This window comes from Onychostruthus taczanowskii, unplaced genomic scaffold (genome assembly GCF_017590055.1).
Source record: "Onychostruthus taczanowskii isolate IOZ18803 unplaced genomic scaffold, ASM1759005v1 scaffold15, whole genome shotgun sequence".
Classification (NCBI taxonomy): Eukaryota; Metazoa; Chordata; class Aves; order Passeriformes; family Passeridae; genus Onychostruthus; species Onychostruthus taczanowskii.
The window spans coordinates 9,282,703-9,296,395 of record NW_024498685.1 but is presented as its reverse complement, the minus strand read 5'-3'; the positions used below and the strand labels follow the sequence as shown (position 1 = coordinate 9,296,395).

Genomic DNA, 13,693 nt, shown 5'->3' with positions numbered 1-13,693 from the left:
ACAGCTGGAGTCAAACTGCACCTTAAGTTGGGCCTTTCCCAAAGACACGCGTTCTCCCCATCCTCTCTCCGTTTCTGACCCAGCCCTCCTGCCTCCAGAGCCAATACTGGTTAAGTCTCGTTGTAGCTTCACCCGCATCCCTCCGTCCCAGCCCACCTGGCCCCTGTCACCCCACACCTTCAGCTCTGCCCGCCTGGATCGGTTTTCCCGCCCCGCAGCCTCGGTGACCTCCCTTCCGCGCTCCTGCTCCAACGTCCCGGGCGCTGGGCACAACATCCTGCCTCCACTGCCCTCTGCCCGCCTGGGCTCTGCTGGGAAGACGACGCTAAACTGCAGAAGCAAGAGAAGTCCAAGGCACTAAAATATCCAGCAAGCATACTGGGAGAACAGACAAGTATTCAAGTACATTAATTTATACAATTTTACATTCACATTTATTTATCTAATACAATGAAAATACAAAGGAAAAAGTTAAAGTGTCTCCAATAAGTATAAGGATATAGCTAGCTTTTTTTCCCGTTTTTTCTTTTTAACTTTTTTAACCCTCTATATTCCACTCATTTTTAAACTACTGTTGTCCAACAACATTTATATAATCACAGTGTTTCCACATCAAAACTGATGGTAAGTACATGTCCGCAGGGAACTTTAAAAAATTTTTTTAACAATTTAAATTGCTCTAATGCTGCAGTCAAAGCTGTTAATATCTTACTTAAAGCAGTAATGACCTATCAAGCACGGGCTGCACCACAAGTCCATTCGTGTGCCCCATCATTTCCGAGCCAGATGCTATTGACTGGGGAGAGGGAGAGGAGGGGAATTTGGACAGCTTTTTCTGGATCTTGGTTCTTCAGGAAGAGGCGAGAAGCATGCTAAAGCCTCATGCTAGGGTTCAGCTCTCCCACCTCCACACGTGTGGATTCAGCCTCCAACCAGAAATATTTAACAGCAAGACTGTATGAACTGACCCCCCTGGCTTCTGCTCACAGCTCTCGTTCCACACGAGAGCAGCCCCCCTCGGTGAAAAGCACTGTCCCATCACAAGGATGCTGATCATCCTCCTCCCCCTTCCAAGTGTGTGGGGAAACTCCCGCTACAGAGAGTTGACAGCAACGGTCGCAAAAGAGAAATTCATTCCCAGTCTGGCAAGCTACCAGTTCATTGCAGCACTAGTAGTGATACAGGGCCCCATCTCCCTCCCCGTGTCCTGTCCCGAGGTGTAGCCAGCAGGGTCTCTGGGCACGGCTAAGTGGTCCGCAGGTTGGAGCCTGGAGGGTTGCTGACAGACTTTTGCAAATTGCTGATGTTGAAGCTTTGCAAAGAGGTGGCCCCCACGGGCTGGAACTGGCCGAGCTGTGGCGGTGCCGGCCCCCCTGCCCCGCTCCAGGGCGGGGGGAAGGACGCTGCTGGGTAACCGTACTGCTGCGGGGGGCACATGGCCTTGCTGAAGGGACCTAAAGAGGTAGCTGATGCTGCAGGGATGGGTGTAGCACCCAGGGAAGATGTCATAGAGATACAGAGCTGACCTGGTGCCGAGAATTTTCTTGCCATTCCAGGGCCCTGAAAAGTAATCCAACAACCAAGAGAACTTTAACTGTGTGACTTAAAAACCACCAGTCCACCCCTTGGCCTACAATCCGCTCCCAGTGGGTATTTACAGGGCCAGGCCATGACCCTCCCCTTGAGTTTTCTTTCCCCTTCCCTTCCAGAGCAGGCAGCACACCCTCCACGTGAAAAGCCAGCCAGCAGTGCTCTAGAGCTGCTGCCCCAGCTGTGCTCTGGCTATGTTTGAAACCCCAGGGAGACAGAAGGACACCCAGCTTCTCACCACACCCCCTCACGGGTCACACCTCACCTCGTAGTTGCTGTGCCCTTTGCCAACTTTCTTGCCAGACAGGTTCATGGCGTCCCGAGCCCAGTTATCCACCAGCTTGTGCAGGTCGTCTGTGAAGGTGCCCTTGCGGCTCGAGGCGATGGCCGTGGGCTGGCTCTGGGGAGCCTGGCTGTTCACTGCAGCCCCCACTGTGTTGGTGCTGCTGGTCCCTACAAACACAAACACGGCCATCACAGCCTGGCTCACAGCTGACCTGCCTCCAGTGCATTCACTAACTGTGGTAATGGCACACCAAGAGTTAAAATGCCATGCAAATTAATTCTGAGTTTCAATTCCAGGACACACTGAAGTGGGAACTGCGAGGACTCCTACAGGCATTTTCTCAGATTCAGAGTGTTTCACAGATAGGTTTACTTTGCAAGAAGTGCTGCAAGTGGTCATCCTAAGAGGGGAGTGGTAGCAGCCTACAGGTCTTTGTAGAAGGAAAAGGACATTAATTTCAGCACTGAGTGACAGCACAGGCACGTCGCTCTCTCATCCTACACCTTTTAATCAGCAGCAACCACCGCTGGCACAGGTCAATTCCATCTTGGAGGACAATGCTGGATGCTGAACAAGGAGCAGTAAAATCAGCATTGCCAGCTGCTCTGTAGCAAATTATCTCCACTTTGTGAAATGAAGAGAAAAATTCACCCAGTTTACCAAAAGAAAAAAAAAAAAAAAAAAAAAAAAAAAAAAAAAGAAAAGAAAAAAAGGCCCCAGCCAGAAACAGCAACTGTTGTTTCCCACAGCTGCCATACTTATGTTCTTGAGGATAACCAAATGGGACTGTCTTCATCCAACAAACGGCCAGGATCTGCAGGGAAGGTCTGCACTGCATTAAATTTTGCTTTTTGCCTCTAAAAGCATTTTTTTGCCATTATGTTCAGACTTCCTAAGTCAGAAGAATAAGCCTTTGAGATACAAACAACTAATACAGCTTAAAGAAGGCAGAAGTGAGGGTATTCCTCAGACAAGCTGACAGGTCTCTCTTTTCACTGCAAGAACACAAACCCCTTCACATAAATGCCAGGTTTCAGTTCTGCTGAACATTATCCTGTGCTGGGGAAATCAGCCTAGAAGCTTTGTTTTGGATAGCCTTCCTATGCCACTCATATTTATAAACAAGCAACTGCACTCCAATCTAGGTTTTCCAAAGGCAGACCTCACAACACAAAGCAAAGAAGTCCTGCATTACCTAGGATCCTAAATTTCCAGCAGTACTGCAAAGTATCCTCATTTACAGCTGTGGAAGTGCCAGTTAACCACTAGAGCAGACCCAACAACAAAACCAGCATCAGCAGGGCTAAAGACAGCACTCCTTGCAAACACTCATCCTCAGCTATTCCTGAAGTTCCTCAAATATTTCTACTTGCTCCCTCAGGAGACTGCACCTGGGAAATCCAGGAAAACTGGAGTTTATGGCAGGCATTTCTGAAGGGAAGCCATTTAGTTAGAGGTGGATCACAGAAATGCCAGCAATGAACATCACATCTCTCTTGCAAAGGCCAAATGACAGAATCCCTGTCTCTTGCCTGGCAGTTCCTTCATCTGTCCCACTTTCCCTGGCCATCAGCCACATTCCTTGCCACCACTGTATCAAAGAAAGAACTGGTTCCAAAGCCCTGCAGGAATGTTTCATACTGAGGAGTGGATTAGGAAGGTGACATACTTACTATGCAGGACAAATAAAGTGTTACTGCCTCTAGTAGTGCTGAGGAGGGAAGGACACAGATTGATCCCACCAGTTCCAGCTCAAGCATGGAAGTGGCTCCCGGGCTGGGTTAGTGGGGGCAGACATGCGAGAACACACGGCAAGGGGAGAAAAAGGTTCCCTGAGCAGGGAGTGAGGCTGCAGCACTGATGGAGAGCAGCAGGGACACACTGGGTGGTGCAAGGAAAGTCTGCTGTGGGATAACAAGAACCTGAAGCATGCATCGTGTGGGAAGGGCTCTGGGTACAATCGTTGAATAAGAGAAATGATGAGAAAAGTAAAGTTAAGTACAAATGAGGCAAAAGCAAGGGAGAGTTACTTGGGGGAGGGGGAACACTGCCAAAACCAGTAATAATCACATTCCACCATGAGGTTCATGCAGGAATTGACACACTTGCTCTCATCCTCTTCAGGATGGCCAGCATCCACTTGTGCTATTTCACATTTCCACTTTAATCACCAAGTACTCTGGATCCTGCACTTACACAGAGAGCCTCCTCAGGTTATGGAAGGGGAAGAGTTAATCAAGGCAGATACTATAGAACATTCAGCTGAAGAGATGAAAGATCCCTTAAGGGAGTTTAAGAGTTTTGCAAAGAATTAGATTGGTTCAAGGTGACAAAGGCTGTCAGAGCTTTGTCTCCCGAAGTGGCTTTGTCAGAGAGCTCCCATTTCAGGTCACAGACATACTGGCCTACAGCATCAGAGCTGAGCCCTCACCTAAGGTCCATTTAAAACTGACTTCTCAGGAATTTTACATTTGAGCTCTGACACACTCACTGCCTGCAGAAACTGCCATCCAAAACAGGCTGAAAAGCAAGTGCTTCAACTTGTGGCATTCATGGAAACAACCCCCACATTCCTGCTTGGTCACAGCAGCCATCCCCAGTTCTGCTCTGACATGAGGGATCTGAAGTGAAACAGGCTCTCTCTCTCCAGCCCACTACCTATAATGCCTTAATTCTGCTCTTGGATTTTTTTTCCCCCATAAACCACAGCCAAATGACACCTTTAAAAGAGTCTTAAATGACATGTGCACACACAGGCTTTTCTGAACATCTCTGGCTTTGGGAGACACACTGGAGATCTCTGGAGATCTCTAAAAGCAGAGTCTTAAATGACATGTGCACACACAGGCTTTTCTGAACATCTCTGGCTTAGGGAGACACACTGGAGATCTCTGATGGCTTACTCTTAGGCTTTTAAAACGTTGGAGGAGTGTCTGCAATTGGATCCATCACTGAGGTGATAAACCCCATCAAATCCCAAACCAAGCAGCTGCTCTGAGTACAGCTCCAGCAGGTTACAATGAGCAACTGCCCCTGATGTTGCTCTCATCAGCGAGAGCAGAGCTGCACAGGGAGGGGGAGGTTCTGCCTGCCTCCACCTGGCTGCTAGAGCAGCACCAGGCTGACCAATATCTATGGACAGAGCACACATTAGAGGGCATAACACAGACAGACAGATGCTGTGCTGGAGACAGAGTCAGGGACATAAGGCTTCAGTGACCAGGAAAAGCTGATGAATAGATTTACAATCAGGAATTGGAGATAACAGAAATAAGATAATTACTACAGAGCTGGTTGCAAGGACAGACTTTTTTCACCATCTTCCCTGAAGCACAAAGAGAGAGTAATTTGTTAAAGATAAGAGAAACAGTGAGAAATGTTTAGTATCAGGAAACATTACAAAAAGCTTGGTGAGAAACAGAGGACACAGCACAGCAGGGCTTTAACAGTCACTAATGGGACATTCTAGACAAACTCAAAGACTCGTCTGACAGTTTAATCACAAGGAGAAGAGGCCCAGCCTCCTACATTTATTCTTCATAATTCCCAAACCATTGTGAAGAATGTCAGGAGACAATGAGGTCACAACTGCTATCAAACAGTCACAACTGTGGCTGTTATCACAGAAGGAAAAGCAAGTACATCTTCCATTTTTGCCAGGACGTAGGAAGCATTTTACAACTATCAAATTTCAACCAGCAACAGATTTATTTGATAGGTCAGGTGCTTTTAGTTTGTCACCCTCTTTTCTCAGATGTGTGAAAACAGTTCAGACATTCCCTGCCAAGCTGTACCACTCTGTTTCTCCAGCTGCACAGTTGAAAGCATCAGTCACTGCACTGTTTCCTCAACACCACTGATTCCAACCCAGTATCTTCTCCAGCTGTCACTCTCCACAGCAGTCTGCAGCAGCACTTCAAGGACCAGGCTCCAGGAAGCAAGCAGCCTGCAGCAAGCCAGGTGCCAGGCCAAGCTGAGCCATGCCAAGCACTACCTGCTTTTACAGGACAGCTACAACACTCTTTTCAAAAGCAATCTGTTTCCCTTAGCATCAGTCCCAGAAGCAAGAGATACAATGCCAAAGGAGATGATAGCCAGATGATGGCCAATTTACAGCAAGCCTAGGCCTTGGAAGTAAATTATACTCTCATATATTCATTTCAATGTCAATTCTAGAAACAGACTGGCTGTTCTTCATATTCCCTTCCACCAAAAAAAGAACAGGCCAGACTAACAATTTTAAGTTAGCTTTGATATGAATTTAACTTCTTCCAAGAAAGGAACATTAAATCTGGATAGTGCAGATGTCAGTGCACATCTGCACATTAATATACAGAGCAAAAACACTTAAAGCTACTAAATTTGAAAAATTAAATAATTTTAGTGCTCAGATCCCAAACCCAGTGAAGTGGGTTAGAGTTAGTGCACAACTGAACAGCCAGGAAGACGTTTCCCTCCCTTCCTTTCCCAGAGGATGGGGCTGGTTGCATTGCAGCTGTCTCTGCAGAAGGCCAGGCCCAGCTCCTGCACACAGCCCTGGCTCAGCTGAGCCCTGCCAAGCACAGCAAGACAGATGATGCAGATGTGTGGTACTGCCATGCAGTGCAGCGACAGCAGGGCTCCTGACAGCCCTCCAAACTTCCTCACATCGAGTCATTCCAGGGGGTAGGAAACAAATGTCACACATTTGAAGGGTCCAGCCTGCAGAAGCAGCATAGGAGATGTTGCAGCACTCCCAATAAAAAGCATCACACCAGCAGCCTTGGCTCAAGCATATTGTTATTTCAGCCACATCAGAAGTTTGAGGCTCTCTTGTAAGTCTGGCCTAATGTAAGTACAAATGAGAGGATTCTGAAAAGAGCTGCAAGCTAGCTTGTGAGGGCTGACAGGACGTCTGGAAATGTCTGTTTACCCACCTTTACTGCTAATTGTTTTACATTTAATGTATCTCCAATTCACAGGAAAAACTTCTAAACCTGAGCCCATTAGTAGGTAAGGTTCTTTTGAGTTAGCCTGGAATTATTCTCTAATTATTTTAAACCCCTTTAACACTTGGATCTTTAGCTAGCCATCTGTTAATGAACACAAGTCGTCACTACAGGCTGCCTACAGGTGGCATCAAAGCTCTGCACTGTCACCAGCTTTGGTGCTGAGAGCGTGGGGACACACATCCAACTTGTGCTGCAAGCACACTGCCAGGGAGGGCAACACTCCCCCCACCACTACTGAAGTGTCCAGCTAAGGGATAACCTGGAAAAAAAATTTTCCTCACTCTTGTACTAGAAAGATTACCCCCCTGCAAGTCTCATGTCATCTAACATATGCTGAAGCAAAATTACCAAGGGTCCTTGCTAAGTCTCCCCAGTTTGTGTCATTTCACTGCTCTGTCCTGAACGTTTCCTTTCAAGGTTTAGAGAAAATGAGTGCTTGTCACAGTGAGTTTAACAGCAGAGGACACCTAACACGAGAACCCAAACTTCCAAAGGTGTGCTAAGAGCAGCTGAGCCATGGGACGGGAGGGAATACAAGGTGATAGATGAGGATGGGCTGCATGAAACAGATCCAAGCAGCAGAAACAAAAACCAAAAAAGACAAAACAAAAAACAGACAAGGAAGGAGTAAAGGTGTTACACACAAAGAGCCAAGCAGGGCGTACTCAGAAATCGGGTCCTCCTGCCACCAGGCTTGAAGGTCACTCTCTCAGATGCACAGTTAAACTTCGCACAGCCTGTGAGAAAACAAGAACAGGGAGAACAGAGAAAGAGGAGAGGAGACAGAACACCACTACAAGATGTTAGCAACTTGAAGTTGGAAGGATGAAATGCAATCACAACACACAAGAATAAGTCTCAAAGTGTGGACCAAGGAGTACAGAGACAATATACGGAGTGAAGAGACTCCCTCCAGCACCTCCAGACATGAGGCCACTGCCACTCTCCAGGACATAACCCAACTATAAAGTTGCAATCTATAGGAAAGCCAAATCCTGACAAAAGTACCCGATTTTTAAATGGTACTGCACAACTCTGGATGCAGGGAGATGATTCAAGAAGCTCCAAAATGCCTGAAACAGTTCCTAAAAAAGCTCTATAGAAAATTCTTCCTTAAAGTCCGTTTCCATTTTCTGTATGCACTTCTTCAGTTTCAGCAAAAACACACATTAGAACTGACTTTCAAAAAGATGTGCAAAGGGAAAAAAAGCCTACAACAGCTCAGTTCAGATAAGTAAAGGTATCATCCCCTAACAACAAGCAAAAAAAGCCCTCCTTACTGAATAAATCAGAGCTGTGCCTGAGAATTTATTTGATAACATACTAATAACAAGCTACCCACTACTTGAGAAACCTGAGTACATGACCAATTTGCTACTCCCACCATTTCATCCTCCTACACTGACTCTTCCTTCCAGGATAATTCACAATTAAAGAACATGAGCCTTTTTTTACCTTTTACTGTTAAAAACTCCATTGACAGAAACAGCCAAACCAGCTAGGAAGTCTAAAAGGACTGACTCCAAGTCTTTGGAAACTCCCAACCATTTCAGTTATCTTAATATCAAACCTGTTCTGCCCCTTCCTTGGTGTTATTTCCAACCCTCCAGTCTCACTGCTCTTTCCCTCTGAGCCAACACCTTTCCCAGGTCAGCAGAACTTGGCTGTCACCACCCCACTGCACTCTCTTGTGTTGTCCTTGGGGCTTCAGACCTTCAACCACCTCACACCTCCCTGAGGGAGAAACTACAAACCCAGCTGCAAACAACATCCTTATCAGCCTCCATGCACAACCTGGGGACCCCAGAGCTACTTTACACCAGGTATTAAAAATCAAGTGTCACGAAGCCAACCCTTCATTTCCACTGCTAATTCCACTAATTGCATTTGGAGTCTTACCTTGGCCTGGCGCCGAAAGGCTCGGTACCGACAGGGCACCATCACTGGTGAAGGCAGAGTAGAGATTCTCACTGGAAGGTGAAGGTTTGAGGGGCTGTAACAAATGGTTCTGCCCAGTCTCTGGCACACTGCCAGGAGGATGAAGGGTCTGCTGAGGGGGCAAGACTGATGGTGCACTTTGAGCTGACAGGTTGCCTAGAGGAAAAAAGGAAGGTAAAAATTTTGGTTTGCGTACATTTTTGAGCCTGATCAAGCATGACAATCCAGGCAAGAGAAGGAGAGGCAGGGGGAGAGAACTACTCCAGTTTCTGAGAATGCAATAAGACCAGAAAAATTCCTCAGTTTTAAGACAACTCTGTGGTGGTTTATGTGCTCACTGAGCTCCTCTATCACACAGCAGTACAGAAATGAGCAGCCAGGGTGAGTGGATACAGAAATCTCAGCATGACATGGAATTATCAAAGTCAATACACAAGAAGTAGTATCAAATATTTCTGCTGGCACTGCTGGCCCTCCAATACTGTTTGCTCCTGCTACAGGATTGGAGAATCTCCAGTTACCCAGAAAGTATCTGTCACCTACATCACTCAATCAGTAAACAGAACTCAATCAGTAAAAAGATAGTTCCTGAGTTCTGTCTATCAGGAAAATGGTCTTAGTAAGAAAGGAAGCCTTGACAATTGAAACTGATTCTCAACCTGTAAGTACAACAAATCTTCAATTCCATGAAAAAAACCCACTATTTTAATATCCATCAACTGTGGGTTTCTGCAGTGTAAGGACACCAGTAATATTATGCTTAAGTGGTACTAAATTAAGGAGAAAAAAAATCTCTGCAAATGACTAAAGAGACCAGACCCATTCTGCAAAATCAGTTTCAGGAGGGAACAAGCACAGATTATCTTTAAAAAACAAACTTTTCTTCCATACTGTAAATTTACACTTTTCTTCCCAGTCAGAGCCCAATGACTAATATCTAAAAAAACAAACCACAACTTTAAAACTGCTCTTACAGAACAATGTCACAGGACTTTTCAGTGGACTGAAAAAGTCCCAAGCAAGACTACCAAACAGCAAAAGTAATGTCAAAAATGATAAAAGAAATTCAGGGGGAACTGGTACACACACACACACACTCCTCAAAAGAAAACAAAGAGAGACACAGCTCTAAGAATGAGAGGTGGTACTTGGTCTATTTTATCTGCTAACAATATTGAAGGAAGCCTCACCTGATAGCTGAGGGCTTTTGTGTCCCTGGGAGCTGCTACGACTGGACTTGCTGCCTTTTCCTTTCGTAGGTCTTCTCCTCCTTCCTGAAAGGGGTGCAGCTGGGGGAATAATTACTGCAGGTGGAGCCTTTCCAAGTTTCACATAGAGTGACTCAATCTCCTGCTTCTGGCGGCTCTGCAGCTCCTGGATCTCTTTAAGGTGCCTAACAAGTTACAAAACAGTGGGATTTACAACAATTCTAGGTATACACATAGATACAAACAACTCCTCCCCTCCAGTCAAGCCTGAGCTGCTTCTTTGGTCAAACTCTCAAACATTTAAGAAGTAAATAAATCTTTTCCACTACATAATAACCACTGAACACACATGTCAGAACACTTGCCATTTTCCAGTGTGCTCTAGCCCTGGCTAGAATTCCAAAACTAGGTTTCCAACGTTGCAATCACAAAACCAGAGTAAACAGAAGTACAAAAAAAGCATTCAAATGCTACAGGAATAGCTAGATTACTCATTTTCTCAGACATATGGCCTTGGAAACTTCTACACCGTTATTGCCTTACAATTTGTTTCAGAGCAGTTGCATACACAGGATTTAAAACTGCCAGCTACCTTAAAAAATAGTTCAACTTTCAATATGAATAAATTAGTAGGTGACATTGCTTCACTTCTAAATTCTTCTCTGAGCCAACAAGGTCTCTTCAGGAAAAGAGCCATTAGAAATGCCAGAAATGCAGATCAGAAATGCAGAGACTTGTGTGTCATTTTCAAACAACACTGTGTTTTTCCCACTCACTCCAGTGATACGCCAAACCTTTCTTAGATCTACAGTCTTATCCACAGTGCAGCTGGCAATCTACATACAACAAGGTTACAGGGTAGAAAATTCAGGCCAACAAACATGTATATTCCTCTTTTGTTATAACTGTATACTGCTTTCCCACTAAAGAACCTTACTTCCCACATAAATGCTGACATTGACTCCTGACACTTAGCAAAGGCTAAGGGATGTACAGGTGAAATTCATATTAATCCTGTCACATCTATTCCATACACAACCACCCAAAGAAAAGCCTTACTTCTCCCGCAACCGACGGAGTTCCAACTTCAAGTCTTCATCTTCAATATCCGACTCATTGTCACTGCTCATGTAGGAAGAGTTGAAGGAGTTGCTAAGGCTCTGAACAGGGAGGCTGATCTTCGATCCCAGGTGCTGGACAGAGTCTGGGCTCCCTGAGCCATCATCCAAATCCTTAGCCATTCCACTGAGAAAAGCGACCTCCGGATCAGAGGATGGACCATTCATGTGTGGGGACTGCCTCGACTCCAACTCTTTCTTCGGAGCTGCAGCTGAAGAAGCAACTTGTTCCAAGCCCACAGAGAGAGGAAGAGTCATTGGCTCTTTCTCAGCACAGCTGACCTCATCCCGAGCCTTCGACACGGAGAAGCGTCCCACTTGATCCGTCGCCGTCGTCACCTGGAAGCGCCCAACCTTGGTGGCCTGAGCAGCATCTGCCGGCAGTGGCAGCCCAGGAGCTGCCTCAGGAATGCCATCCACCACATCCAAGGAAGCAGCAGCCACGGCCCCGCTCTTCCGGCTCTCAGCCTGCTTTACCAGCGTGCTCTCTGGGCTACTGCCAGAAAGGCTTGAAGAATCAGTGGAGGTGGTTTCAAATTGCACTGGCTTCGTGTCAGGTTTGTCACCCTCTTTTAGCACATCATCCACTGCCACCGATACCTATAATAGAAACACAATCATGCAGAGTTCCTTAGTTTTTCCTTAACATGATGCTTTTATTTCCCTTAATGGTAAGATTCATCTGAGAGGGGAAAATAACTCATTTCCTAGGTATGCCACAAAGCAAGCCACTGCTTCCCTCCAGGCAAAACACTGTCACACAAAGCAGCACTTCTTGTAATCTAGAGGATTAACTCCAAGAAACAGCAGCCTCAGATGGGGCTCCTTCACCAACAGGACATAATACAGTGAACATCCCAGCCCTGTTAGTGAAAGAGCAGCCCAACATTAAGGACCAAGGCCAACAGCTAAGCCTACTGTGATGAAACCCTATGTTCACAACTCTAGACCTGCACAGACTGTGCCATCTCTGCCCTGAATGGAAACAGATAGCATCTGCAGACCTGCTATCACAAGCTCTGCATGGACAGCAAAGTCCTGCACATGGCACGCTGAGCTGGCACTACCAGGAACCACCCCAAGATGCTGTACCAGAGCCAAGTGAGTTTAGCAGCTGGTACCTGAAACCGTCCCATCTTCAGCACGCTGGCTCCTGCTGCAGCAGCCACAGCTCCGCTCTCTCCATCACCTGCTGCCAAAACTAAGGAAAAGGACAATGGGGTTAAGACAACAATGAAAGAAATTATTTCAACTCCAACCATTTCTTTTTATGCACTTCAAATTCAACTATCTGTTAACTCCAAAGAGGCTTCTAAACTCATAGCACCATATTAATATTAAAATGTTAATTATTAATGTCAAGTTGAAGCATTTTTCTACAAAGCTTCCCTGCACAGTGTATTTGCCAAAATTACACTTCTAGGCAACAAAAAAAGGACACTCATTTCAGAGAGGTGAAATAGACAAATAATAAAAAATAGAGCTTTATGAAAGAAAAAGCTTATTTTGATTCAATAACCAGAGTGACTATCTAAATTTCACAAACACTAGGGACAGCTATTCACCAAAAAGGGGCAAGTTGAAGAAATGCTATAAACCACATTTACTCAAAGCAGTCTATCTGAAGTTCTCCAGGTTGGACTCTTAGGTGTCAGCTCCTAATTTTGTTGCTGTGTGCACTGGCAGTACAAAGTTACAAAGCTGAGAAATAACATTCTATTTTTAAATCAGTTCTATTGGACAGCTTGCACTGTTTATTAAGCAACTTCCCAGTTTGGTTACCTTTACCTTCTAAATTTAAAAGACAAAACCCAACTAATTCTAGCAGACTAATGAATTCTACATTATAGTTCACCAATGTCCCAAAACGAGAGTATATAATTTATTTTCCTTCACAGTTTTATTGGCTTCTGAAGGTTTGCTATTCAACTTCAGAGGCACACACATGTTAAATAGTGTTTACTAGACAGTTCAAGAAAAAATTTCAGCACTGTATTAACAACTTCTATTAAAACCAGAAGATTTTAAAAATTAAAACAATTAGATGAATACTGATAGGAAAATCTCTGATTATTTTGCAAGTGTTTGGATTCCCCCCAATCAATCAATCCATACAGATATGAAAGTCATTGATCATCCAGACTTTAACTGGTGATCATCCAGTGAACCTTTAGTTGCTCTAAAGCAGAAAGAAGCAAGTCTGGGTTTCTTACTACCTTTCTTAAATTTTTAGTAGTTTAACCTTGGCTTCTCTGCTCAAACAGAAATGAAACACCCTTAGGGCAAGGGAGAGGTATCCTACATGTAGAACACAGTGTAATGACACAAAATGGGCCCTGCTGTTGTTGCCAGGAACATAACACATGATAGAAAACAGTTCCTTCTAGTCCTGATGCTGTACCTTAGCAGCATGGAGATTCTTTTTGAGTCTTAATTTAGCATTTTGGACAGCTTTAAATCCTAAATGAGTCACTACAATATGCAAGTATCTATCATTCCCCCCTCCTCATGGGGAAAATTTCAGTCTGGCTACTAAAAACTAATAAGATGCCCTCTAGGAGC

General features: G+C 45.1%; 1 protein-coding gene across 10 annotated transcripts in view; it reads right to left on the bottom strand.

Annotated features, from left to right (window-relative positions):
* Window positions 1-415: 415 nt before the first annotated feature.
* WNK1 (WNK lysine deficient protein kinase 1) overlaps window positions 416-13,693 on the bottom strand; it is a 97,508-nt gene continuing 84,230 nt past the window's right edge. For 5 of the 10 annotated variants that reach the window (XM_041398640.1, XM_041398645.1, XM_041398643.1 and 2 more), the window contains 8 exons: window positions 12,253-12,332; window positions 11,073-11,731; window positions 9,996-10,198; window positions 8,767-8,961; window positions 7,512-7,604; window positions 5,160-5,201; window positions 1,856-2,043; window positions 416-1,560 (listed from right to left, as the gene is read on the bottom strand). In XM_041398640.1, coding sequence (XP_041254574.1) covers window positions 1,246-1,560; window positions 1,856-2,043; window positions 5,160-5,201; window positions 7,512-7,604; window positions 8,767-8,961; window positions 9,996-10,198; window positions 11,073-11,731; window positions 12,253-12,332 — 1,775 coding nt within the window. In that variant the 3' untranslated portion in view covers window positions 416-1,245. The remainder of the gene's footprint in view (window positions 1,561-1,855; window positions 2,044-5,159; window positions 5,202-7,511; window positions 7,605-8,766; window positions 8,962-9,995; window positions 10,199-11,072; window positions 11,732-12,252; window positions 12,333-13,693) is intronic. The other 5 variants (XM_041398644.1, XM_041398649.1, XM_041398641.1 and 2 more) reach the window with 4 other exon arrangements.